Source organism: Sinocyclocheilus anshuiensis, unplaced genomic scaffold (assembly GCF_001515605.1).
Source record: "Sinocyclocheilus anshuiensis isolate Anshui unplaced genomic scaffold, SAMN03320099.WGS_v1.1 scaffold454, whole genome shotgun sequence".
NCBI classification, from domain to species: Eukaryota; Metazoa; Chordata; class Actinopteri; order Cypriniformes; family Cyprinidae; genus Sinocyclocheilus; species Sinocyclocheilus anshuiensis.
This window is the reverse complement of record NW_015548217.1, coordinates 2,933,749-2,959,823: the sequence shown is the minus strand read 5'-3', so window position 1 is coordinate 2,959,823 and position 26,075 is coordinate 2,933,749. Positions and strand designations below refer to the sequence as shown.

At 38.4% G+C, this 26,075-nt stretch overlaps 3 protein-coding genes and 1 pseudogene across 3 annotated transcripts in view; 3 read left to right on the top strand and 1 right to left on the bottom strand.

Annotated features, from left to right (window-relative positions):
• Window positions 1–4,892, top strand: part of LOC107654038 (protein FRA10AC1-like) — a 13,784-nt gene extending 8,892 nt beyond the window's left edge. The window contains exons 9-14 of the mRNA XM_016440928.1: window positions 2,595–2,708; window positions 3,568–3,610; window positions 3,703–3,821; window positions 4,062–4,106; window positions 4,410–4,497; window positions 4,634–4,892. Of these exons, the coding sequence (XP_016296414.1) occupies window positions 2,595–2,708; window positions 3,568–3,610; window positions 3,703–3,821; window positions 4,062–4,106; window positions 4,410–4,497; window positions 4,634–4,676 (452 nt within the window). The 3' untranslated portion in view covers window positions 4,677–4,892. The remainder of the gene's footprint in view (window positions 1–2,594; window positions 2,709–3,567; window positions 3,611–3,702; window positions 3,822–4,061; window positions 4,107–4,409; window positions 4,498–4,633) is intronic.
• A 1,969-nt stretch (window positions 4,893–6,861) lies between these two features.
• LOC107653921 (phosphodiesterase 6C, cGMP-specific, cone, alpha prime) lies at window positions 6,862–17,325 on the bottom strand. The gene is made up of 22 exons (XM_016440783.1): window positions 16,704–17,325; window positions 14,757–14,909; window positions 13,374–13,463; window positions 13,157–13,297; window positions 12,999–13,073; window positions 12,855–12,919; window positions 12,279–12,294; window positions 12,055–12,102; window positions 11,720–11,869; window positions 11,492–11,635; window positions 11,348–11,413; window positions 11,092–11,238; window positions 10,384–10,491; window positions 10,195–10,304; window positions 10,022–10,109; window positions 9,837–9,937; window positions 9,645–9,752; window positions 9,497–9,560; window positions 9,334–9,408; window positions 9,154–9,237; window positions 8,804–8,957; window positions 6,862–8,116 (listed from the first exon to the last, which is right to left on the bottom strand). The coding sequence occupies exons 1-22, from the start codon at window positions 17,169–17,171 to the stop codon at window positions 8,061–8,063; spliced, it is 2,511 nt and encodes an 836-aa protein (XP_016296269.1). The 5' UTR covers window positions 17,172–17,325; the 3' UTR covers window positions 6,862–8,060.
• A 1,998-nt stretch (window positions 17,326–19,323) lies between these two features.
• Window positions 19,324–20,448, top strand: LOC107653920 (craniofacial development protein 2-like; annotated as a pseudogene).
• Window positions 20,449–24,328: 3,880 nt separating this feature from the next.
• Window positions 24,329–26,073, top strand: LOC107653948 (retinol-binding protein 4-A-like). Its single transcript, XM_016440809.1, has 6 exons — window positions 24,329–24,422; window positions 24,514–24,633; window positions 24,714–24,850; window positions 24,945–25,051; window positions 25,571–25,783; window positions 25,876–26,073. Exons 2-6 carry the CDS (start codon window positions 24,532–24,534, stop codon window positions 25,893–25,895), a joined length of 579 nt encoding a protein of 192 aa, XP_016296295.1. The 5' UTR covers window positions 24,329–24,422; window positions 24,514–24,531; the 3' UTR covers window positions 25,896–26,073.
• The last annotated feature ends 2 nt before the right edge of the window (window positions 26,074–26,075 follow it).

Here is a 26,075-nt window from a genome sequence, read left to right as displayed (position 1 = left end):
ATGCATATGATATGCAGTTTTCGCGTGCATATGATACGAAATTTGTTGGCATGCATATGATATGCAGTTTTCGCGTGCATATGATACGAAATTTGTTGGCATGCATATGATATGCAGTTTTCACTTACATATGATATGAAATTTGTTGGCGTGCATATAGTATGCAGTTTTCGCGTGCATATGATATGAAATTTGTTGGCATGCATATGATATGCAGTTTTCGCGTACATATGATACGCATCTACCCCACAACCCTAAACCTACCCATCGCGTAGCATATACACGCCAAAGTCCATTTTTGCGTATCAGTACCACAAGTTTTTGTTTTAATTTGGCTTATTATTTATACGCACTTTCATGAGACTGGGTTCAATTGTGAGAAAAAAAGTTTGAATTGTGCTATAAAAAGTGACAATTACCTTAATTTTTTTCTTCCCCAGTGGAAATAAGCTTCCATACTTTAAGCAATTTTCAGCAGAAGTGTGCTTGGGCTCAGGTGATCAGGTACAGGCCAAAGCCGATCCAGACGGCACACTGTCAGAGGTGTGGGAAGCCTGGCAGAAAAACTCCCTGATGATGCACTTTTCCCTCGGCTCCAATCTGGAGGATCCCCTTGTAAGCCTGCTGGAGCTAATGTCAGCCCGCTGATATCTGAGGTGAAATGTTGGCCAGGCCAAGGTCACAGGAGGAGAGTGGCTTTCGCTCTGTCTGTCTCTCTCGCCGTTTTCTGTCAGTAATAGCAGCGAAATGACATGCAGCAGTTACAGCCTGTTCTCCGCTTGGCTTCTCACTGCTTATGCTCTGCATGTATTTTCATCAGGCAGAATCAGTTTAATCCAGGGGCTGGATTCACAAAACATACTTAAGAACCAAATCCTTCATTTTCTAACATCAGAATAAAGTTAAGAATATTTTGTATTCCCAAAAACATTACGTAAGAATATTTGGTAACACTTTAGAGGTAACACTATTCACTATTAACTAGTTGCTTATTGGTATGCATATTACTAGCATATTGGCTGTTTATTAATGCCTTATTCTACATGACCATATTTTAGATATCTTATGCCTACTCCATAACAACTACCTTACTATCAATAAGCAAATAAGTAGGAGTTACTGAAGGAAAACTCAGTGTTAATAGTGAATCTAAAGCATTACCAAATATTCTTCTGTGTATTTTGTTGATCCTGACAACATTGCTGTGCCAAAACATATTCCTATCTCTAAACGTAACCCTAACTGTAACTTACCCCTGAAATCAAAGGGAAATTATAGTTAATAAACACTGGTTGTGAGCCTAAACTTGACACTAATTGTAAACTTATCCCTCATCTGATTGGCTGATTGGAATTGTATTGACAGGTGAGTAGGCGGTCCTTAATTGTTGTTTGGGATGCATTAAGGCACATTATACATAGGGTTGGGTACCGAAACCCGGTACCAATATGGCACCGGTACCTATGTAACCGGTATGTACTAGATGCCTCATTTCGGTGCCATGCCTGAGCGATCGATTGAAATATTTGTCTTCTGGTTCTCTGAAACGAATGTAAGAAGCATCATCACCGGCACTCCGACTTAAAAGCTCAACTCGGGAAACGAGAGCATCCGAGGAGTGCGTGAATGCAGTAATTACACTTGCTCTGATGGCAGCAGGTAGCCTTTCGTTAACTAAGCTAAACATGCTTAAATTAAAATGCCTAAAGCTAAACTTCCCTTGTATTCACATTTCTAAACTTGTCCAACAAATGAGAACATTATAACCTTTTTACTCCACAACACCAGTCAAATGCTTCCTTCTGTGATCTGATGTGGCTTCTTGTCACAGAATGAGGCAGAAAATATGTTCCATAGGCTACTTTAAAAAGAATACATCGATTAGCAATGGATTATAAATATACTTAATTATTATGAAAATACCAGAGATGGCTTGAATATAAACTTGATAAACTATATTGTCACAGTCGAGTGTTTATTGTCTTTGTTTTATCATTCAAAACATTTATATGTTCTGTTGTGACTGGATATGTGGATATTCTGTGCGAGAGCGCCCTCTGGCGTCCAGTATGAATGAAACAGACATCATGTGTTTATAGTGCTATGGCCAATCTATCGTTTTGGGGGAATTTTTATTTATTTGTTTTTTTTAATAAGTATCAGTTTAGGCACCGGAACCGTTTTAAAAGTATCGATTTGGCACCGGTATCGAAAAAAAAAAAAAACGATACCCAGCCCTAATTATACACTACTAATGTGATATGAATGTGTTTCAAAACACCTCCAAATGTGGTTCCAGTGTTCCAATTAAAAAACATTTTGACATGTCTGATAACATGCATCCGGATCAACTGAGACAGGTGTTAGTACCAGGTGTAAATGTGGCTTATTATATACTTATAGGGACCTGAAAGCTTAGTCAAACTAGCCAAATTATGTTATACAGATATGCAGATCTCTAAGCATTTGAATTCTGCACAGTTGACCGTGCTGCTTCTTTTGGGGCCTGATCGTCAGTTTTTCTATATATTTTCTGTCATGTATGTTCAGTGCAGCTCTGTGTATTTCACATGTGGATGTCCTGAATTACACAGGCCAGTTCCTCTGTGGAAACAGGCGCTGTGAGAATAAGGAGGGTCTGAAGAGCTGGGAGGTGAATTTTGCCTATGTGGAGCAGGGGGAGAAGAGGAACGCCTTGGTGAAGCTGCGTAAGTGCCGTCTAAAGCTTGCATGCTGTAATCTCCTCCACTCACAGGACACAGGGGTGGAGCTAATCAAATTAGTGCCAAATTAGGGAAGCCCATGTCTGGATTTGTGAGATTCAGTAGTTTTTACTGCTAATTAAGCACGATTATTGCTTTTATTAGTGTTGATGTTACTGTTACTGTTGATGAAAAAAGAAAGCTACTTTACCTCAACGGGCTGCAGTGCATTAACATGTCTTTTAAGTATAGATTACTGTACTTAGTGTATACTAAATATAGTTTATTAAAGTAGGGCCAAAAAATCAGAGACATCATAGAAATCTGGGATTCAAAATTAAGTTTTAACCTGGAAAAACTTTTAGGATTCTGACAGTTTTTTTAATCAAAGACACATTATGACATAAAAGCATAAGAAATATTAAAGAAGTGTTAATTATACATTATTTGAGACACTAATTAAATGTAAACTAAAGCTATCTATCATCTATCTATCTATCTATCTATCTATATATATATATATATATACTGTATATACACACACACATATATGTACACACACACACACATTTGATGATTTTTTTTTATATACATATATCATCAAATGTTTGGAATACTTAAGGTGTTCCAATGTTTTTGAAAGATGTCTCTTATTAAAGCTGCATTTATTTGATCAAAAATAAGTAATATTGTAAAATATTGTTACCCTTTAAATATATATTGTATTTATTTAGGAACCCCAATGTGCATGGTTTACTCAATCACTACACTGTTACATTTGACATTTTTTTTTAATTCAGATAAAGTCAAAGGAATTTGTTTCAGTCTTTTTAAATATTGACCTATCGTCACATTATATTTCAAGGTCTGTGTCCAGAGTGTTCCTTTAAACTAAACTATCATCACAAGTAAGAACATTCAGCCATTACAAACACAATTACATGTTCAGATATTCTTAGACCTGGAGACCTCGACTTTTAAACTGTGATACCTGTTCCAGGAGAAAAGAAGTAACAGTGAAGAAGAGACGGCGATCAAAAGAGAATGTGGACAAGTCACTGTCAAAGACATCCAAATCATCCAAAAAGCACAAGCGCAAACACAAAAAGAGGCGCAAAGGCAAGTACATTTTCATTGCAAATCAAGCTTCCAGACATTTCCCAAGACATGGAAGTTTAGGAAAAGCATTTCACTGCCTGTATATGCTTAACTTTGTTGTATTTTTGCGGTGGTGTTTTGTACTCGGACTTTAAAAGAGAACCAGAAAAAACAAAACAAAGGAATGCAAGCTTGGTTTAAATTCTAGAGTTTATGTTGACCAAAGTTGCTTGTTAAATAAAACCATTTTTTTCTGTACAGAATACTCATCTTCAAGTTCAGAGGAGTCCCAGGGTTCAGATAAAGGTATGCATACCACTTTTTCCACCAAAAATGACTAATGACTGTCATCTAGCACCCTCAGGCAGAGAATGTACTCAGTATAGCTTAATAACTAGACCTCTGAAACAACTCCACTAACATCTTTATTCAGACAAATCCCAGGTAATAGCAGATTTTGGATGGGGCATTTCAATCCCTGACCTTAAATATTGCACGTGGGCATGTAACTCACCCCACACTGAGTAGTTCTTTTACCACAAAACCTTTATCAGGCATAAATCCTGCTATAGCAAGAGATATGTGAGTCTGATGTGGTGTGTTCTCCAGATGCAGAGGGTGGAGAAGAAGAGGAAGAGGGTCCTTCAGAGTCAGACCACTGGAGGGGTCCAGCGCCCACCATGGAGGAGAAGTCACGGTGAGTCCCGTTTATGAATCATTACGATATATTTTATTACAATGTGGAGTATATATGCACACAAATGTGAGAAATGTGTTTCTAAAGCTCTTGAATGCTGGGAATGTTTTTCTAAAAACGTCTGGTTCTCTTTCAGGGAGGAAGAGTTTGACGAGTATTTTGAAGACATGTTTCTCTGAGTCGAGGAAAGGAAGATCCAAGAGAATCTCATGCCTACTGTTTTCTTTTATACCGGTTAGCTTTGTTTTTGAGAAGTGTAGTTTGATTACAATTTGGTGATTATTATTTACATTTTTTGTAATAATTTCTACTGGGTTTCATTCAAGCATAAAAATGTGCATGTGTAGGCCTTATTCATAAACATTACCACATTTTGTGTGTGTGTGTGTGTGTGTGTGTGTGTGTATAACATGATGATGCCAGGGGTTAAATTGGGATTTGCTATGTGCTATATCGAGTTTATATATATATATATATATATATGTGTGTGTGTGTGTGTTTGCAATTGACATAATTGCACAAAATTGAAATTATAAAGCGCTTGTAAAATCGTTTTTATGTATACATGCAACATCTGATATAATAGTTTTATGACTGATTCGTGGAAATATTTGTTCTGCTCAGATTTTGTATGAATGAGTGTTTATCAGTATAAGTGTTTGTTTACTTACTTTTAATGTTTAGTGAGCTCAAATAATGATACTGAAGAGATATTTGGGTTCCTGTAAGTACAGCAGTCAATAACAGTATTTTAGGAACCCATAGTTACTTAACAAGCTACTGAGTTTACAGGCAGACCCTATCAATGTTTGTATAATCTGACCCATTAAATGTTGACAGAATGACAGACGTGCTGTTGTCCTTTATGCCTAGAAATCACAAACGCATTAGCACTGGGTTTTTAAAATGGACAGACTTTCTATTTTATACCCCTCACGTCAGCCTCTCAGGACAAGCTCACTTGGTCACGGTAGACTGTCAAACTGCCCCGGGCCTTGGCTTACCCAATGGTGGCTGCCAGCCAATCAATGTGAAGAATCAGTCAGATGGGGTCAGAAAGCCTTTTGTTCACTCTGATCCGTTATTCAGCATGTATAATATGTATAAGTTCCCATGTGATTGCATTTTTGATGCATTTCTGTGTTTCCACAAATCATAAAATGACAGGTGGAGTCTAGAGTTATAAAAGTTAAACATGAAGCCTTTGGCTCTATATTGAAAGACCCATAGAAAGAGAAGTCATTTGTCTCGGCTGTCAGCCAATTACCTGAGCCTCTTTACCTGGGGATGATCCAGCTTTATTAGGTAATCCGCTGCATGATAGAAAAGTCAGGAGAGGTTCCTCCTGACATGCCCTCTAAGCAACCTAACAGAACTGTGCAGTCACAGAGAACTCAAGCTAATAGCGGATATGGTCAAAGACTACTTGAGACTCTGGAAAGTTCAGAATAATGCCTTTATTTGTTCACATGACATCATTTACAGTATATGTGTGGTAGTATTAAGTAAATAAGATGATCAGATATCAGTCCCACACTCACTCCAAATGACAGTAGATATTATTATACACAATCCTAGCAAAATGCATTAACCTGAGATGAGATTTACTCACTTTTGGCCTCTTCAGTCTGATCTGGACTTAGAGGGTTTGACATTTAAGTGTAGTCACTAGTTCCAGTGAAGTTATTTAGACTGCCGTGGCCCCTGTTATTGGATTAAAGGCCTTAACTGATTTTTCTAACAAGCGGATATTGCATAAGATTATATTTTTTTCAATGTATTTACTACAGCTCTCCATAGGTTACTTGTTTTTGTCGGTGCCTGGTGTTTTTTCTAAAGCAGAATGACCTATTTTTGATATCAGTGGTTCATTCGCTAGTTTAACAGTTACTGCTGTCATCAGATTCTCCAAAGATCAGAAAAGAGAGACTTTGACTTCACGAATTGGGTTTGTGCTGTCTGCCAGAGGAGATATCAGTAGTCTTCAGTAGTCTGCTTTAAATAAACATGGTATTTAAAGATTAAAATGGAGTGAATCTCAGGAGCTGCTCCCCCATCAAACTCACTTCAAATCTCCTTATAGGTTTACATGTTCAAGTACTGACCGTTCCCCCTTGCCTTGTCATAGCATGCAATGCACTTTCTTTAAATATTCCCTGACGTTTTGTATGCCCTGCTCACGTCTCCATAGAATACCACTTAAACATTATTTAAATGTTTGGTATCAACAAATACCTCTATGTTATCAATTGATATTCTATGTAATACACTCATATTCAATAATACTTTATGGTTGAAAACTATGTGTGATGCTTAGATATCAATAAATGATTAAAGAACAAACATCAAAGTTCTGGTCATAAATGTTCTCCACATATTCACAGAATTAGCCATATCGCATTCTCAGCTTCATCTTCTTTGGAGAACAAAAAAGTAGAAAAGACATCCATCCAAACACAACTGCGACAAGCAGATGCAAATGCAACTTGCAAGATCTTTAGCCTTGGCAGTGCCATCTTTCCTTTGAACAACTCGTAGTCAGTGTGCAAGACTTGTAGCATGAGATCTTTGTACATTTCACAAAGCGCTTGCTAATAAGAAATCAGCTTCTAAAAGCTTATTCAAATGAGTTGGTCCTTCAACCCTAAACAAAGCAACTGAAATGTATTAAAATATGCTTTGCGGTAGTTTAAAAGTAAAGTGTGTCATTTAATGTGATGTTAAAATGCTTTCAAACCAAGTTAATATGCAGAGAAATCTAAAAGAAGTTGATTTCACAAAAAAAAAAAAAAAAAAGTGTTCTGCTATTAAAACATTAGGCAGCCCAACAACAGAAACACCAATGGTGTTTGTTTGGGGGCGGGGCTATCTGTGTGTTTGACCAATTACAGATGAGGGGTGTGTTGAGGAAACTTGTTCGAAAACATCGAAACTTGTCAGCATTTTTGCAATTCTCACTTGGTGGAGAAATTACACACTTCACCCTTAAGTGTGATTCAGTGAATTCATCAAAAGAATAAATATCAAATTGGAACTCCTATGAAATCGAGAAGTATGCTATTTTGAGAAATTAGCAACTGGTAAGAAAGTTGTTCATACGTATTGCTCTAATTCTTAATGTTATGCTGTTTGCATGACATACAACAGTCTTGAGAACTGTTATGGACTCAAAAGCCGTACATCAGGTAAGCTCTGTGAACTACAGCACTATAAACATTTGTAGAGTTGTGTTTTCGGCCACCACTGTGTGGCAAGTTGCATATGCAGTACTTCCTCCAGCGTAGTTAGTTGTTAAAAGGTACAGTCGAGGTGAAATCAGTGATTAGGTACAAGCTTGAAATTGTCTATATGGTGCACTAGGCTGGCACCCCATCATAAAGAACATCTGACAGGTACAGTTCTTCCCTTTCTGGTGAATGCCTACGTGTTCACTTGGAGAAGGTACTTCCGAGGAAATGAGACAGAAAGCTGGTGAAAATGTAGTGGTCCTAGGAGCACGTTTCACCTCCCTCTACATGCTGGCCCAGACTTCTCTGTGGCTCTGAATTTCTGTCAGATGATGTTTAAAATATGGTACAGGTTTTGGACTTTCCTCCCTCTCCACCATCCTCACCAGCGGCTTCAGTGAAGAAAAAAATAGACGACAGAAAATCAAGTTGCTGCAAAGTTATGACCGTTCCCCCAAGGCTATGAGGTCGGATTAGCACAAGGTATGCCATAAACACTTTCAAAAGGTTCAAATATGTCGAATCTGGGTACTATTATGCACCCTTTAGGGGTAAGTAAGGTACAAAAGTGTACCTTTGGAAAGGGTCTCTTTTTTTTGCATCCCTTGCCATTTTCTGATCTGCTTAAAGGGATAGTTCACACAAAAATGAAAATTTTGTCATTAATTACTCACCCTCATGTCGTTCCAAACTTTGCTCATCTTCGTTCAAGAATTGTTGATTAAAGTCATTATTCTTGTTTTCTTTGCACACAAAGTATTCTCGTAGCTTCGTAAAATTACGGCTGAACCACTGATGTCGCATGGACAATTTTACAGATGTCCTTGCTACGTTTCTGGGCCTGGGAATATTTCAGTTGCGTTGCATTGTTTCTGAGCGCAGGGTCAGAAAGCTCTCGGATTTCATCAAAAATATCTTAATTTGTGTTCCGAAGATGAACGAAGGTCTTACAGGTTTGGAACGACATGAAGGCGAGTAATTAATGACAGAATTTTCATTTTTTGGGTGAACTATCCCTTTAATCTACAATCCCTGTCCACAAACGAACAATAAGATGTCAACTAATGGGTCCAACATACCTTTTTTAGCCTGCTCCTCTTCTAGTCGTTTTCGTTCATTCTCTATAGCGTCTACTTTTGCTTGATAAATATCAGCCAGTTCCTTCCAATGGACCCTGTTGTTGTTCAGGCCATCGAACATGGGAGTGATCTCTTTGTGGAACCTTGAAAATTCCTGTGCGAGAAAAGAGGCCTGTTACTGCAAGCATTCACAAGCACACCAGTAACTGCTGATCCATCATTCCCTGTCAGAACACCTAAGCAATGTTGTGCTGACATGCCAGAAAGAGGCCATTATGGACAGATGCCCCATTTACATGGATGTCTGGATTGTGCAAAAACAAAATTGATTGACAGTTGGGTGGATTTACCTTGTACACAAACGAGCACACGAAGTCAATGAAACCACACTGCATTTTCGGAAGTTCATCCGACTTGTTCCTGTCCATCATGGGCTGAGAAAAGATTCAAAGGATACGTATTCTCATTCAAGCACTACTTTTATCACAATGCGACCTTTCTAAAAGCAAAACTGATCTCCACAAACTTACAATGGGTTGTTGGTCTAGCACAGTCCTCTCCAGGTCTCCCTGCTCCCAGAATTCAGCTGCCACCATGAGAGCCACCTTCGGATAGAGCGTGTTTAGGTTAAATGAATGTCTTTTAACCCAATGCTGGATAATCCTAGCCATGAATAACCAAAGTTGCACCTACTTTGCTCTGGACCTCCCATGGCTTGGTAATGGCAGACAAGTCACATCCAGTCATCATCATTGCCCTGTTTGGAATCAAACACATGTCTTCAAACTCTCAATTCAGTATGTTCTCAAGTAGCAGGGTTCTACTGAGAAGTGATGCTTACATAATGATTTCCTTCCTAATGGGATTGTTGGCCACATAGGCAATCGCTTCCTTCTCATCAGCCATTGGTTCGGTGGCATCAACGATCTTCTGGAACATGGTCCTTTTTCTGGGTTGGGAAGAAAATGGGATCATCATCGATACGATATGTTTAAGAGTGTCTCTAGATGAAGGCATGCTCTTGAGAGCTTACTTGAAATACAAGGCCAGGTCAGTTGCAATGATGCAGACATCGTGCAAGTGCTGGACTGTCTCAAACTGGCGTTTCTGCAGACTTTGGAAAATGTTAACGCTCTGTAAAAAAAGAGCCACAAAATAAAGTTTACCTGGCTGTCATATTGAGCTCTGGAACACTTTGTGCTTTATGACATAACAAACCTCTTCTGCCATCAGCGTCTTGCTGTAATCAAGATGGTGCCTTTCCAAGATGGAGGAGCCATGGAGCTTGGCCAGTGGTGATGTGCTCCTGCATTGGAAATGGATTGTGAGTAAAATGCCTTCTGTGTCTTTTTTGAAAATATTAGTAGTAAAAAATATATATGCTAAATTACTTTGTCTGGTAGAGATTGTTGGTACCCCTGTGGTCAATGTCGTGACAGAATGCAGCCGCTACCATCGCAAAGGCATCAAGGTCGGAGTAGTATTTTCTCAGCCTTCCAGTCTTTTGGGACAGCAAACGATATTCAGTATTACAGCCTCTTTGGTGGCAAATAGCATGATGTGTGGATTAAAAAACGTACTTGCAGAAGACAGAACATGGTCTGGCCCACGTTAAACCCGTGCCTCCAGTTATGGTATGTGATATCTCTGTAGCCTTTTCGTACAGTGTACATCCATTTTGTCAGGACCTGGAGCAAGTGTAGACCCAAAAAAATGTCATCCCAAAACTGAAGGAACTACATGAAAGTCCAATAACAGTTGACATGTAATTCCTTATTTACAGATTTGTTGCCAAACAGTTGCATTCATAGGCCCAGATTTTTTTTTCCATAAAAAAATGGAAGTTTGTGAATGGTGGACATCTGATTTCTGTGGAAATCTGCTGAGCTTTCTGTGCGAGTCTGGTAATCGCTAATCACCTGCCAAAAATAAACACAGGCTCTAGTAATAAGATGAGTGCTGCTTGGAAAATTAGCCTTGAGCGGTTGTTGCACTACACATCCATTTATATGTATGTGAATGCTGAAGACCGGCAACACAGACCTCTTCTGAATTAAAAGCACACTAACTTTAAGGCTGCAAATGTGCAGTGTTGCAGGAAATTGGTGTAGATTGTCTATTTTTATAGTTTGGATTTATTATTATTTGTTAAATTGATGCGTTTAAATAAGATACCACAGAGCATGACATCACATCACGACTGTTGCACTGTTCAAAGAAATACAGTATATGGTAGTTTGACCGCCCCAATATATTATTTTGGAAATGATCATAAAGTCCAGTCTCACCTCTGCTGGCACTTTGAACTTCTCTACCACTCCAAGTTCAAAGAAACAGCGAATGCCACACTTGATAAGGTCAAGCTCAGAGACAGGCAAGTCACTAAAACTAAATAGTAGCAGATCAACATCTTTGGCTTCTGGAATGTTGGCTCTCTGTGTATTAAAATACAAGTAGATAAATTTAAAAAGTCATGTTCAACATTTAAGATCAATAATATGTTCGCTATGAATATATTGGTTCAGAGTAAAAAAAAAGTCATACCAAGAGTTTGTACATTTCTCTCTGATCGCAGTCCTCAGGGTTCATGTCAAACTTCTCCTTCGTGTTCTAACGAGACAAAAAATGTTTAGTTAACATAATAAAGACTGCAGTTTCTTTAAAGCATGAGCTTGTATGATGCCTCACCAGAATCTGTTGGACTTCAGCTGGGGTGGCTTTGGTCTGGTACATGACCATTTCCGCTGCAATCTCTCTTCTCCACTCTGTCCGATTCAGTTTGTCATATGTGTCACAATTCAGTACAGACCATCCTAGGAACTGTGTTAGGGCCTAAAACAAAGTCAGAAAACCACATTAGTGTTGCAGCACTAGATTAAAAGGAGCTAACGGGATGGTGACCCTTTAACGACTCACTTCAGTAATTTGTTCATCCTGCTCATCGAATGGCTTGCCATCTTTCCGATTGAAGAAAGTGGCAACACCCACAATTTCTTCTTTCTTGTTGACAATAGGAAGGGACAGGACGTTTTTGATGAGGAAACCAGACTCGTCCACAGCTTCTTTCTGAAGAGTGAAGCAATTAAAAGAGTGGTATTTACATTCACCTTGTCAATAACCTAATCAAAATGATGACTAAAATAAAGTGTTTTCTGTCTCAGTTTGAAGGTTACAGGTTTGTGTCTATTTCAGGTGTGGATCAGGAACAGTATGAGCTCTGAGAGGGTTTATCCTGGAATGGATTACAGTACCTGGAATGTAAAGTAATCATCAGCAGCAACATTCATCATGTTACAAATCTGGAGAAAGAAAAATAAAACAAGATTTCCCTCAGTCAGCATAAGCGATAATACAGCAAGTAGTCGTTTACCCCATTGAGTAGCTCATTTAACTTGGGTTAAGTCACTGGTCTCAAACTCAATTCCTGGAGGGCCAAGGATCTGCACAGTTTAGCTCCAACCCTAATCAAACACACCTTTGGACCAAAATCTCTGCGGAATGTTTGTAGCACCTTGTTAAATATATGCCATGAAGAATTAAGCCAGTTCTGAAGGCAAAACCTGGTATTGGTAAGGTGTACCTAATAAAGTTGCTGGTGAGTGTATGTGCCTGTTTAGAATTTAACTTCAAAACTATAGGCATTAATAGAGAGTGGTCTTTCTGAAAAAATTCCAATAGATCAGCTTTTTGGGTTCCCCAAAGAACCTTACAGTGAACAGTTCTTAAAAGAACTATTTTTCGTAGTGTGAAGAAGAAGAATCTAAAGAACCCTTTGTGCAGTTGACAAGGTTCCATGGATGTTAAAGGTTCTTTATGGAACCATAGATGCCAATAAAGAACCTTCATTTTTAAGACTGAAGGGTGTTCATTTGGGTTCAGGTCTGGTTCAGGCCTTGTGTACAGTTTTGTTTATTTACTGGAATAGCCAAACCTATTAGAAAATGGTGTCCAGATACAGTGTTTGTATGTGGTAGAATATGACTTACGACATTTGAGTTTTTACAATATGAGCAAAGAACGTGTTTTTATGCATTAAAAAAATTATGCTTACGGTATGACTTTGATCTCTTCTTTGCTCTCTAAGAGATAATCAATGATCTTGTAGAAATTGATTTCCTGTTAGAAGATAAAAGAAGTTGTAATAATACTAGACAGCAATACTGACTTGTTTACCGAAGAGAAACAAATCTGTTACCCTGCCGTCAGGTGTCTTTGGGCCTTTGTACGGCTCCACATCTCCCAATTTAACCGGCCACTCATCGTAGAACTCCTAAACAATCAAAGCAAGGTTGAGTGTTTTCATGAATCGCTGATCAATGACCAAATGAAGGATGATCACCATATGTCACAAACCTTTTCTTTGGTCATGTCCAGAAGGCCGACAGAGTACCTCTCGCACTGGAGGTAGGTCCTGACGGTGTACAGGGCCTTGTGAAACTGTCGCTCAATGTCCGTCAACTCTTCAAACACTTTGCTCGCAGTCCATAGAAGAACCTGTGGCAGCAGTTTACAGTCAGAGTCAAGATCCAAATCACAGTCAAATATTAAGTGTTGTAGTCCGTAGCATTACCTGGCTTCTTCTAGATTCCACATTATACATGTATGAGGTGTAATGCTGTAGGGCAATGACTGTGGCGAAGGTGATGTACTTGGAGAAGAGCTGAAAAACATTTGTAAAACATTTACTTGATAAAAAAAATGTCTATGCTTATACTGACAAAGTGAAATTGTAGTCTTAAAAAGGTCCGTTCACACCAAGAATAACTATAAAGATAACTGTAACTTTAATTATATTAGCATCCACAGCAACGCACCACAACGTTCTGTTTATTATATGCGTATGCATGCTGCAGTTTTGTCGTCTGCCGGTTTAAATGCTTGTGAGTCGGGTGAATTCTAATTGGCTGTCAACGTTTTAATCGTTCAGTTGGGAATAAAACTAAGCGGTAACCGCTGGTAAGCTAGTATGCTTTATGGGCAAAAGTATGTGGACACCCAATTACGGCTACTCTAATACGTCTGTTGAACTGCTAGATAATGCAACTATCAAATCAGCCAATCACATGGCAGCAATTCAATGCATTTAGGGATGTAGACATGGTCAGGCGATTTGCTGAAGTTCAAACCGAGCATCAGAATGGGGAAGAAAGTTGATTTAAGTTGGTTAGATGGGCTGGTCTGGGTATTTCAGAAACTGCTGATCTACTGGGATTTCCTCACACAGTCATCTGTAGGGTAGCCTATATAGAGAATGGTCCAAAAGAGAGAAAATATCCAGTGAGCTGCAGTTCTGTGGGCAAGAAGGTTGCCTGGTATGGTAAGTCTCGATTTCTTCTGTGACATTCAGATGGTAGGGTCAGAATTTTATGACATGAAAGTATTGATCCATCCTGCCTTGGGTCAGTCTGCTGCTGCTGCTGGTGGTGGTGTAATGGTGTGGGGGATATTTTCTTGGCAAATTTTGGGTCCCTTAGTACCAACTGAGCATCATTTAAACACCACAGCCTACCTAAATATTGTTGCTGACCATGTCCCTCCCTTTATGACCACAATGAACCCATCTTGTGGTGGCTACTTCCAACATAACGTGGCATGTCACAAAGCTCAAATCATCTGAAACTGGTTTCTTGAACATGACAATGAGTTCACTATACTCAAAATGGCCTTCATAGTCATTAGATCTCAATCCATTAGAGTACTTTATGTTTGGGATGTTCTTCAGAAACCTACGGGTGACGTCACGGACACTACGTCCATGTTTTTATACAGTCTATGAATAAAACGTTTCTGGAAGAAATCCCAGCGATATCGTTCCTCTGTCTCGTTAGCGTTATAGTAGTGGTGTGAAGTGTGAACCTCATAGAATAGGGCAAATAATCTGATCAATCTGATTCAGCACAAATTTGAGGTCAGAATCACATGATTTCTGCTTTGTCATTTTTCAGATACTCACGTCTTCATCTGCTTTGGAGAATTCATTTCCTCCCACTTTGTTTATTACCATGACCACACCAAGTGGGTCTTTCCCGTTCATGAGAGGGGCAGCCAGCATGTTTTTAGTGGTGTATCCTGTTTGCTTGTCCACAAAATCACTGAATTTGGGATTCTAAGGAACAAATACATTGGTTAATGTTCCATACAGCTGTTTCATAATGCACTGGTTGAAATAGAAATGGGTTAAAACTGCTTAATACAAAATATCCATTAATTCCTCCACCATTTTAGCCAGTAGGCTACAGCATGTTTGCTTAAATAACAAAATTATAACATTTCTGTACATAGAATAAAAAATGTGAAACATATTTTCATATTATTAATATATATATTTTCAAACTCGAAAACTTAAGAACTGTTTCTAAATTAGACGTTTTAATCAGTCATAATAAGGGCTGCATCTATTAATTAAAATGATCTCTTTAGATAAGGTATTTGGATTTGTTCTCTTGTCACTGAGACTAATTCTACCTAAATTTACACTTCTGTGTTATGAAGGTTAATAGATTTAACCCTGTCTCGGCCACTTAAGCTGAGGTTGCACTGGTGTGCCATGATTAAACACCATGCTGGTATTTATAGCATACGTATGCATCTTTAATTATTATTATTATTTTTTTTTTTATCATACTACTCATATAATGCATTGAAGGCTGTATGGATATGCTGGATGATATCAAATGTGTATCATGTTCTATAGTAAAGTACATTTTGTTTGGTAAAACTTTGGTATTTGACATTTTATTGTAGATTTAATGTATAAAACTTTGCAATGAATATAAATATGTAACATTTTTCTCAGCAGTTTTACTGTTGGCTTATGTAGAAAGCATATAAAGAGTAATTCTCACTTTCACAGTTTATGTTCATAAGTAAGTATTCTTAATTATGAGTTAACAAGTGCTGATGCTTTGGTTAAAAAACTTGGCACATGTTAAAAAAAAACTTGACAGGACAGTCATTTGTTGCTAAATAATATCAAGATGTAGCAGGCTATCAGGAGCAGAGAAAATAAGCAGCTTTTCTGCAGGGGGTTGACTGACCTCCACAGTCACCACGGGACAGAAAAAGTTTAATCCTTTGTCAAACGAATAGTCGACTTTCAGGTAACAGGCCTGCCTAATAAACCTAAGAAGATGATTTGCTTGCAACTTACCGCGTGTCTTTTTATAAATGAACATGTGCAAAGCATATTAGAGCACTATAAAAAGCAAAAACACAGCTCTTGCTCTATGACCTAAAAAGGCTTTCCCCTCTGTAAGCTAATGTAATTTGGTTAATTCAGTCATATTAACATAATAATGTGTTTGACTATAATAATGCCAGTTATTTTAGCCGGCACCACGTTAAGAACATATTTTGAGTTGCTGACAAAACATGTTTGTTTAATGTGGATGATCTGCATAGGCTGTCATCTATTAAGGATATAAAAACAGTTTAATGGTCTTTTTAAAAACGGTGTTTCTGCAGTTCTACACACAATTTACACAGAAGATACATAGCTATATGCTATTTGAAAAAAAGGAGGAGGATTTGCATGAAGTTAAAGTGGTATAACTTCATGTTTGTATGCAAAATAACAATACATTGATTATAGATAAGTTTTATTTACCCTGTTTATTTCTTTGCTCCAAGTATTGTGGCATTTAAAAATTAGAACATTTTATCTCAATCCATAAAGCAGCTGAATGCCTTCAAACTCTATAAATTACTTGCAATGTAACCCCCTTAAGTTGAAATTCATTTGTTATAATTTGCTTTTATATATTTTGGTATGAATTATTTGTAAATTATTTTGTTTTTAACTTTTTTTTATTATTCATTTGATACATGTAATATTTTTTGCAGAGCTTTAATAAAGGTTAAAAGGAGAGCTATAAAAGACAGCTTTGCCTCTTTTGCTCACCTGTTTGACATCGGGAACATTAGCTGGTTTTTTGGTGGTCACTATTTGGCCAACTATGCCAATGTCAGTAGGGAAGACAATTTCAGATTGAGGGTTGACCAAGTTTGCCTCGTATTTCGAGGTAGGGGTGATATCGAAAAGACACGTAGCGAGCTCAGGGATGCCGTTTCTGGCTCGGTATATGAAATAGCTGCAGCGGTCTGCGTTCACCAGCATACATATCCTCTGCAGGACCTTGTGCATGGCCTTTTCCATAATGGGCTGCGAATGCATTTCTTTGATCATGTCAAAGATGATGGTGGCCTCCTGGATTTGGCTGACATCCTTGAACGAGGCTGGATCTTTGATATCAAGGTTCTCGGTAAAAGCAGCGGCGATGACCTCGCATCGGACATTCTTGTCGAAATATTCTTTGGCAAACTGAGGGTTATTCTCCAAGTATTTTTCAACACTATCCTTGTCTGCCATTTTGTAGTGTGCTTCTTTGCTCGTCCTCTCACAGATTCATTACTAGTGGGGAGTCAGGATGAAAAGTGAAGCTTCTCAGTGATACCCTCCTTCAGATAGGTGCATCCTCCAGAGCAGAGATCAGTGCAGGTCTCCTCCGACAGGCTGCCAGAGAATAGTGGCTTACATGACATTAAATCCCTAAACTTTCTTAACCTGCAAATCCCCACCATGATCATTTCATGTTAGACAATCCAGTCGGAGTCAAACACCTCTGTTTTCTCTTGGGGAGAAAGTGTCGGTACACGACATGATATTTGTCACATTGGTTTGTCGATTAGACTGATAGTGTTTCTGATCTAATACACCAGTGTTTATGGGTCCATTGGGCCCAGTATGCACACAGGGACAGCGTCTCTTATATATATGCTTATAGCACTTGCTTAAAACCATATATTTACTACATAAATGGACAAGTGATATGTCAGTCACCTGAATGCAAATGTCTTGTAAGCATTGTCCTTATTAAACCTAGCGCTCAAGCTCTCCGAGTAAGAAAATAAATTCTCAGAATTGGGCTATTATTAGCATTTTTTTGCACTTTCTGCACCCAGAAAAGATGCTGGACACCCAGGATCTATTTCCAATGATAGGATTAGACCCGATCTGTCACTCTGCCAGATGTATAAAAGGATCTGTCTCCTTTTTCTCTGATGTCGTGGAAGTGTCAGGCATCCAGAATGTAAAAAAGAAAAATACTTGCATCATATGTACCTGGCTTTGTAAATCCAGAATTAAGTAAAAGTGATTATCAGGATATCCTCTCTTGAAAGGACAGAGCCTGGCTTGGCACTTCAGAGCGCTCACACGTTTAAGTTCACAGTCCGACAGACAGAACAATGCTAAATTTACCACACTCACCATTAATTTAATTGGATGTTGATTGATAAAATATCACACATGCTATGTGTTAAATAGCCAACTGTGTATGTAGAGCCTGATATGCATGCATTTGAACAAAAACAAACAAGTGCGTTATGTATTTATTGATGGACTTTGAGCAGACAAGTGCATGGAGAAGGTTTGGCGATATTAGCTTATTTTGAGATCTCTTCACCTCAGGCTTGCAGTAAAGTCTTGAGTTGTTGAGACCCTAGGGTTGGGTACCGAAACCCGGTACCAATATGGCACCTATGTAAACGGTATGTACTAGAACCGAATCAGAATGCAGATCTTGGTGCCATGCCTGAGCGATCGATTGAAATATTTGTCCTCTGGTTCTCTGAAATGAATGTAAGAAGCATCATCACCGGCACTCCGACTTAAAAGCTCAACTCGGGAAACGAGAGCATCCGAGGAGTGCGTGAATGCAGTAATTACACTTGCTCTGATGGCAGCAGGTAGCCTTTCGTTAACTAAGCTAAACATGCTTAAATGAAAATGCCTAAAGCTAAACTTCCATTTTATTCACATTTCTAAACTTGTTGTCCAACAAATGAGAACATTATAACCTTTTTACTCCACAACACCAGTCAAATGCTTCCTTCTGTGATCTGATGTGGCTTCTTGTCACAGAATGAGGCAGAAAATATGTTCCATAGTCTACTTTAAAAAGAATACATCGATTAGCAATGGATTATAAATATACTTAATTATTATGAAAATACCAGAGATGGCTTGAATATAAACTTGATAAACTATATTGTCGCAGTCGAGTGTTTATTGTCTTTGTTTTATCATTCAAAACGTTAATATGTTCTGTTTACTCAGTTACAGCTATAATATCGATGTCTTTGCCCATATAAGGGATTTCCTGGCGGGTCATGAGTTCCACTGTGTCTGGATATGTGGATTTTCTGTGCGAGAGCGCCCTCTGGCGTCCAGTATGAATGAAACAGACATCATGTGTTTATAGTGCTAATGGCCAATCCATCATTTTGGGGGAATTTTTATTTATTTATAATTTCCATTATTTTATTTTAATAAGTATCGGTTCAGGCAACTCCGCCATTGCCGGTCCCAAGCCCGGATACAAAAGGAGGAGGGTTGGGCGTCGGGCTAGCAACCCGTCCCTGTAAAAAAAAAAATTATTTTACTACAGAAACGACGAGAGAAAAATGCATCGAATGAAATTGGACGCAGAACCTCGTACCCTAGGTACCTAGATCCCAATATGAAGATGTTTGACCAAACCCACTGTGGAGTCCAGCGCCTGATGACGGATACGACATTTACTGCAAAGAGGATCACCCGAATGGGAACTTGGAACGTACGTACACTCCACCAAAGTGGTCGGTTAAATCAGTTACTTAAGGAATTTGAGCAACATAGATTGGATTTGCTTGGTATCAGTGAATTACGTTGGACAGGCAATGGTGAAATGACAAGTGATGGAAAGAAGATCTTGTATTCCTGTAATGACAAAAAAACACATCCGTGGGGTTGGACTGGTTCTCGGGAAACAAGCAATACGTGCCCTGGTTGGGTGGAAACCAGTTTGCGATCGGATCATCACGGCCTGTTTTGCATCAGCCCATGTACGGACAACAGTCATTCAGGTTTACGCACCAACCGAGGAAGCAAATGACGTTGAAAAGGAGGAGTTCTATGATGTGCTACAGGCCGTGATCGACGAAATACCAAGACATGATCTCAAAATCGTTATTGGAGACATGAATGCCCAGTTCAGCCGCGACCGCCAGGGTTTCGAAGACATCATTGGCCCTTTCGCATCATCGAAACGCCTGTCAGATAATGGTGAACGGTTGTTGTCGTTTTGCACATATAACAACCTTTGTGTAGGAAACACCTTTTTCCAACATAAGTTAATTCACAAGATGACATGGCGCTCGCCAAATGGACTCACGTTTAATGAGATTGATCCTGTTTGCATTAGTCGACAGTGGAGGACTGCTTTGAGGGATGTGAGGAATGAGATCAAAATATTGCAGATGTCTTCACCCTTCAGCTTTCCAATCGATTTCAGGCTTTAGCTGATGTGACAGAGACAAAATGGCAAGACTTCAAGGAAACACTGACCACTTGTGCGCAAGAAGTGACTGGCCAAAGGAGAGGAAGGCGGAAGGAAGAATGGATTCAGGATAGATCATGGGCCCTGATTGACCTAAGGAAGAAGGCCAAAATGAAGCGGGATCAAGCTCTAGAGGTTGAGGATAAGGAAATGGCATCACGTGCATATGCTGACCTTGACCGGGCTGTGAAACAGAGCTGTAGGCGAGATAAGAAATATTGGTTGGAGAAGAAATGCAAAGAAGCCCAGGTGGCCGCAGATCATTGATTGGGATGGACAGAACCGCCTCACTGATCTTGATTTTGCGGATGATATAGCTCTGCTCGCTGAAAACAGTTGCCATTTACAGGAAATAACATCAAGTTTGCATGAAGAAGCAGCAAAGGTCGGATTACACATTAGTGCAGAAAAATCCTAAATCATGCATATCGGCGCTCAAGCTGACATGCCAAGGATTAAGGTTGATGGAAGTGACATTGAAGAGGTTAGTAGGTTTACGTATCTTGGCAGCACTATTGGACAAGATGGAGATGCAGAGATAGATGTGAAATGCCGGATTGGCAAGGCAACATCAGTTTTTCAACAAATGTGCAAGATCTGGTCATCTACGTCAATCTCACTTAACATCAAGCTTCGCTTGTATTCAACCATCATCCTTCCGATGGCAACTTATGCAGCAGAAACGTGGAAGGCATCAGCTCGTATTTCTCACAAGGTAGACGTCTTCCATCAGCGCTGCCTGCGAAGAATACTACGTATTCGATACTACGATCACATTACCAATGAGGAAGTTCTGCGATGAAGCAATATGCCAAGCCTTAGCATAATGATTACATACCGCCACCTGTGGCTGGCTGGACACATTATACGGATGGAAAGCAGCCGCATTCCAAAGAAGGCACTCCAGTGGATTCCACCTGGAGGACGACGATACAGGGGTCGACCACGATTGACCTGGCGCCGAACCTTCATCAATGACCTCAGTTACCTAAACATCACATGGGAAGAAGCCAACGATCTGGCCCTTGATCGCATTCGCTGGAGAGCTCTCGTCGCCCAATACACTTTTTAGTGTGGGTGGAGAAGAAGATCGGTTCAGGCACCGTTTAGGCACTGGAACCGTTTTAAAAGTATCGGTTTGGAACCGGTATAGAAACAAACCCAAACGATACCCAACCCTATTGTTGACACATATCTGTGCTGATACATGCAAGACAATATCAGCAGTCCATCAGCATCACCCAGTTTTCTGATATTTACCTACTCATTCCCAGACAAACAACCAAAAAGGATCACCATTTGTATGTCAAATATTGTCTGCTGCACTTCAGCCTAAAAGCAAGATCTAATGAGCTGAGATTAGGTTTAGTCAGCTTAATATCAAGATCTGGTTTGCTTAATTTGCATTAGTAATGTTGCAAATAAAGCATTGGAAGATTTAATAGCATTTGTTTACAAACCTCCCATAAAAGTTGTAGTTGCAAGACCATTTTTCATTTTCATTATTGTTTAAGATAATAACAGATAATGTTCAGTCAGCTGGTCATTATCATAAAATAAATGTTGTGTACCAGCTGACCAGTACTTTATCCTGTTATTTTACATACAGTGGGTACGGAAAGTATTCAGACCCCCTTCAATTTTTCACTCTTTGTTATATTGCAGCCATTTGCTAAAATCATTTAAGTTAATTTTTTTTCCTCATTAATGTACACACAGCACCCCATATTGACAGAAAAACACAGAATCGTTGACATTTTTGCAGATTTATTAAAAAAGAAAAACTGAAATATCACATGGTCCTAAGTATTCAGACCCTTTGCTCAGTATTTAGTAGACACTGTATATATATATATATATATATATATATATAATTACTATTAAAAATATTAATTTCTTTCAGAAATACAAAATAAATCTTACTGACCTTAAACTTTTGAATGTTAGTGTAGGTCAAACAATGTTTTGCTGCTGTATGTGCCATTTTTTAACAAGTTACATAACTTTGTCTCTTTCTTTTAGTTTTTCAGAGCAGGGGAATTTAGGTCACCTGGAGTTGTCCCTCAACTGCATAACTTACATCAGTGCAACTGTTGGCTCCAAATAAGTCCTGAAAAACTCAACAGAGGTTATTTAAGAGACAGCAAATTGAAGTTTCCTGTACATGTTTAGGTGCTGATTGAACAAATAGAACATAGAAGGAGAATTGGACTTTGATTTGCACTTAGTTCTCTGTTTTCAATAAGAAAAGACCAAAATTCTTTCATTTTTATTCATTTTGTCTCTTTCAAAAGAATGAAAACCAGCCTTGAACAGCAACAGAGTGAATTAATGTAAGTTGGCAAATGGGAGACAATTTAATACTATTACAAAACTGAATACACTTTTAAATGCGGTTTTACAAATGCTAGAGCTGTGGCTTTCAAAATAACAGATTGCTATCAAATAGCACACCCAGATTCCCGACTGAAGATGAAGATTTGACAGAGCAGCCATGACGTGTTAGAGAATATTCATTGCATTTGGACTATGCATTCAATTAGTTTTGTGAATTGGAATGTTTTGTTAGTTAGGTCGCAAAGAAATATAGAGCTGAGTATCATTAGCGTTACAGTGAACCAACAATTAACACCATGTTTTCTAATAATATCTCCCAAGGGTAGCATGTACAGGGTGAAAAGCAAAGGTCCTAGTACTGAGCCATGTGGTACTCCATAGTGAATTTTGATATGATACCTCTTCATTTACTGCTGCAAACTGATAACAGTCAAATAAATACAATTTGAACCAAGCCAATGCAGTTCCACTAGTGCCAACATAATTTTTGCATCTATTCAAAAGACATTGTGGTCGGTAGTGTCAAATGCAGCAATAAAGTCTAGTAACACTCAAATGTATTAGTGTCAAATGCAGCAATAAAGTCTAGAGAGATACAACCATAATTGGGTAAGTGCAAGTCATTTGTAACTCTAATAAGAGCAGTCTCGGTACTGATTTGGTCTAAAACCTGACTGGAAATCCTTGCAGATACCTAGGATTCTGCCAGTTCTAGTATTTTTGAAAGAGAAGTGAGAATCAAGATCAGTCTTGTAGTTAACTAATTCTCTAGGATCAAGTTGTATTTTTACCTAATGAGAGGCTTTTCAAGCCAGCTTGAAAATGTTTGGGATATATCCTGATGATTAAATAATAATAATATTAAGAAGAGGATCGATGACTTCTGGAATTATCTCTTTCAGTAGCTTATTTTGTATAGGGTCTAATATACAAGTTTTTTATTTTGATGTTTTAACAAATATAGACAACTCTTCCTCTCCAATAGCGAAAAATGAATGGAATTGTTCCTCAGGGGATCTATAGTGCACTGTCTGATGTGATACTGTAGCTGATGGCTGCATGGTTATAATATTCTCTCTGATGGTATTAATCTTGCAAGTAAAGAAATTCACATAGTCATTGCTGAAATTTTTTTCTAAAACAGTTGAAAAGTAAAGCAGTTTTGAGGGCCTTTCTTTAGGCAACAATCACTACCCTTCCATGCAATTTGAAATACCTCTTGTTTTCTTTTCTGCCTGCTGTGCTCTTTTTTTCTGGGGCTGCTCTCTTTAGGGTGCAAGTGTGATACAGTACCATGGCATCAGACTGTTCTCCTTAGACTTCTTTAAGCGCAAAGGAACAAAGTGTCTGAAGTGCTAGAGTCAATAGTTTCTCTAAGCTGTCTTTAACATCCATGGAACCTTTTCATTGCACAAAAGGTTCTTTATAGTATAACAAATTTATTTAGATTATTTAAATGTTTTTCACACTAAGAATAAAAAAAATCACTGAAACTTTCTTTCGGGAGCCCAAACATTTTTTTTCTATTGCATTGTAAACTTTTTAGCCTCTTTTAAAAGCTTTATATTTAAGAGTGTAAAAAGGTTCTGTGTTCACCGAACAGAAATGTTCCCTCTTGAAGAGGCTTCAAGGAATGTAACACTCAAGCTGTTGTGCAATCCAGCTGCAACCTAGAGAAAAACACTTTAGGTGATGAGCAAAGGTCAACACTACTGTGTTCCCTGTGAATACCTGAATCACAGCTGTTGTGTAAACATTTTGTCCAATGACAGGGATGGTGGAGACCGAATTTTGGGTCTTTGGGTGGGATTATGAAATACCCCCAGAAGCGCGTCCATGTATAAAAGCACCTCGCAGGAATCCAGCTGCAGCACTACAGACACACTTCAGATACTGTGATCAAGGTACGCATCTTGAGCATTAGGATTTGTTTAAAGGACAACAAAGTAATAAATTTTTTGGTCTTTTCATAACCGTTGTACTCATTTTTCACAGCTCAAGCACAGAAGCAGCATGCTCAGTCTTTGCATAGCTCTCTGTGTCCTGGGGACATGCTGGGCACAGGACTGTCTGGTGAGCAACATCACCGTCAAACAGGACTTTGACAGGATGAGGGTAAGTTAACCAGTGTTTTTCTTCTTTCCATACGTTGATTTTGAGCTTTCGTTCCTCATATTTGTCCACTGACCTTGCAGTATCAAGGAACATGGTATGCCGTGGCCAAGAAAGACCCCGTTGGGCTTTTCCTTCTTGATAACATTGTCGCCAATTACAAAGTGGAGGAGGATGGAACCATGACAGCCACTGCCCTTGGAAGAGTCATCATTCTCAAGTGAGTTTAAATGGCATTTTATGCTGTTGTGGCGCAAAAATTGTACTTAGGCAATGGAAAGGATTCTATTTTCACATGCTGTTTTAAACTTCAGCAATTGGGAGATGTGCGCCAACATGTTTGGCACTTTTGAAGATACAGAAGACCCTGCTAAGTTCAAGATGAAATACTGGGGAGCCGCAGCATATCTCCAGACTGGATGTAAGTGTACATTTATCATATATAATTGTATATTATTATATATGTTGCTACATAAAAAGTTCAACAGGTTAAAAACTGATCTTGCAAAATCTATGCAAATGGTTAGTTGATTTTTTTGGATATGTATTTTTATTTTATTATATAAATTAAAATATGTAATATATGTATATATTTTCAATTTATATATTATTTAATATAATTATTTAATAATCTTTAATAACATTTTTCTTTATTTTTAATTATTTAAAATTTATATTACATTATATACATATACATATGTCAATTATTTAAATAATTTAATCATCGTTTAAAACCTCTTTTCTTTATTTTTATGATATTATGATATATTATATATCATAAAATGTATTTTATAATATATATATTTTTTGATGGCTCAAACGCAGATGTATTGTAAGCATGGTTCTTATTAAACCTAGCTTGTGAAATGTGATTAAATCATATGTTACGTAAAAACCCGACAGCTCATCTGCTCATGACCTGTCTCTGACCGTTCCACAGATGATGACCACTGGGTCATTGACACCGACTATGATAACTACGCCATCCACTACTCCTGCAGAGAGCTTGATGTGGATGGAACCTGCTTGGACGGTTATTCCTTCATCTTCTCCCGACATCCTGATGGCCTCAGGCCTGAAGACCAGAGGAATGTGACGGAGAAGAAACAGGACATCTGCTTCCTGGGCAAATACAGACGCGTTGCACACACTGGTAAGATGGTTGAGCCTCATAAACGATTATTATTTAGATTCACTCATAAGTTCTAAATGTGCTGATGTGTTTTTACTTTTTTCATTATGCAGGTTTCTGTGACACTGCCTAAACGACCACTACACAGAGTTTCTGAGGATGTAATCTGACATGTTTTATAGTTTGAACAAATATGTAAATACAGACAATAAGCATGCTACTTAATAAAAGAGAATGCATAATAATTTTGCACAAAGCAAAAGGAAAAATGTTTAATAACAGTAAGTTGCAGGATGTAACTGTCTTTTTTTTT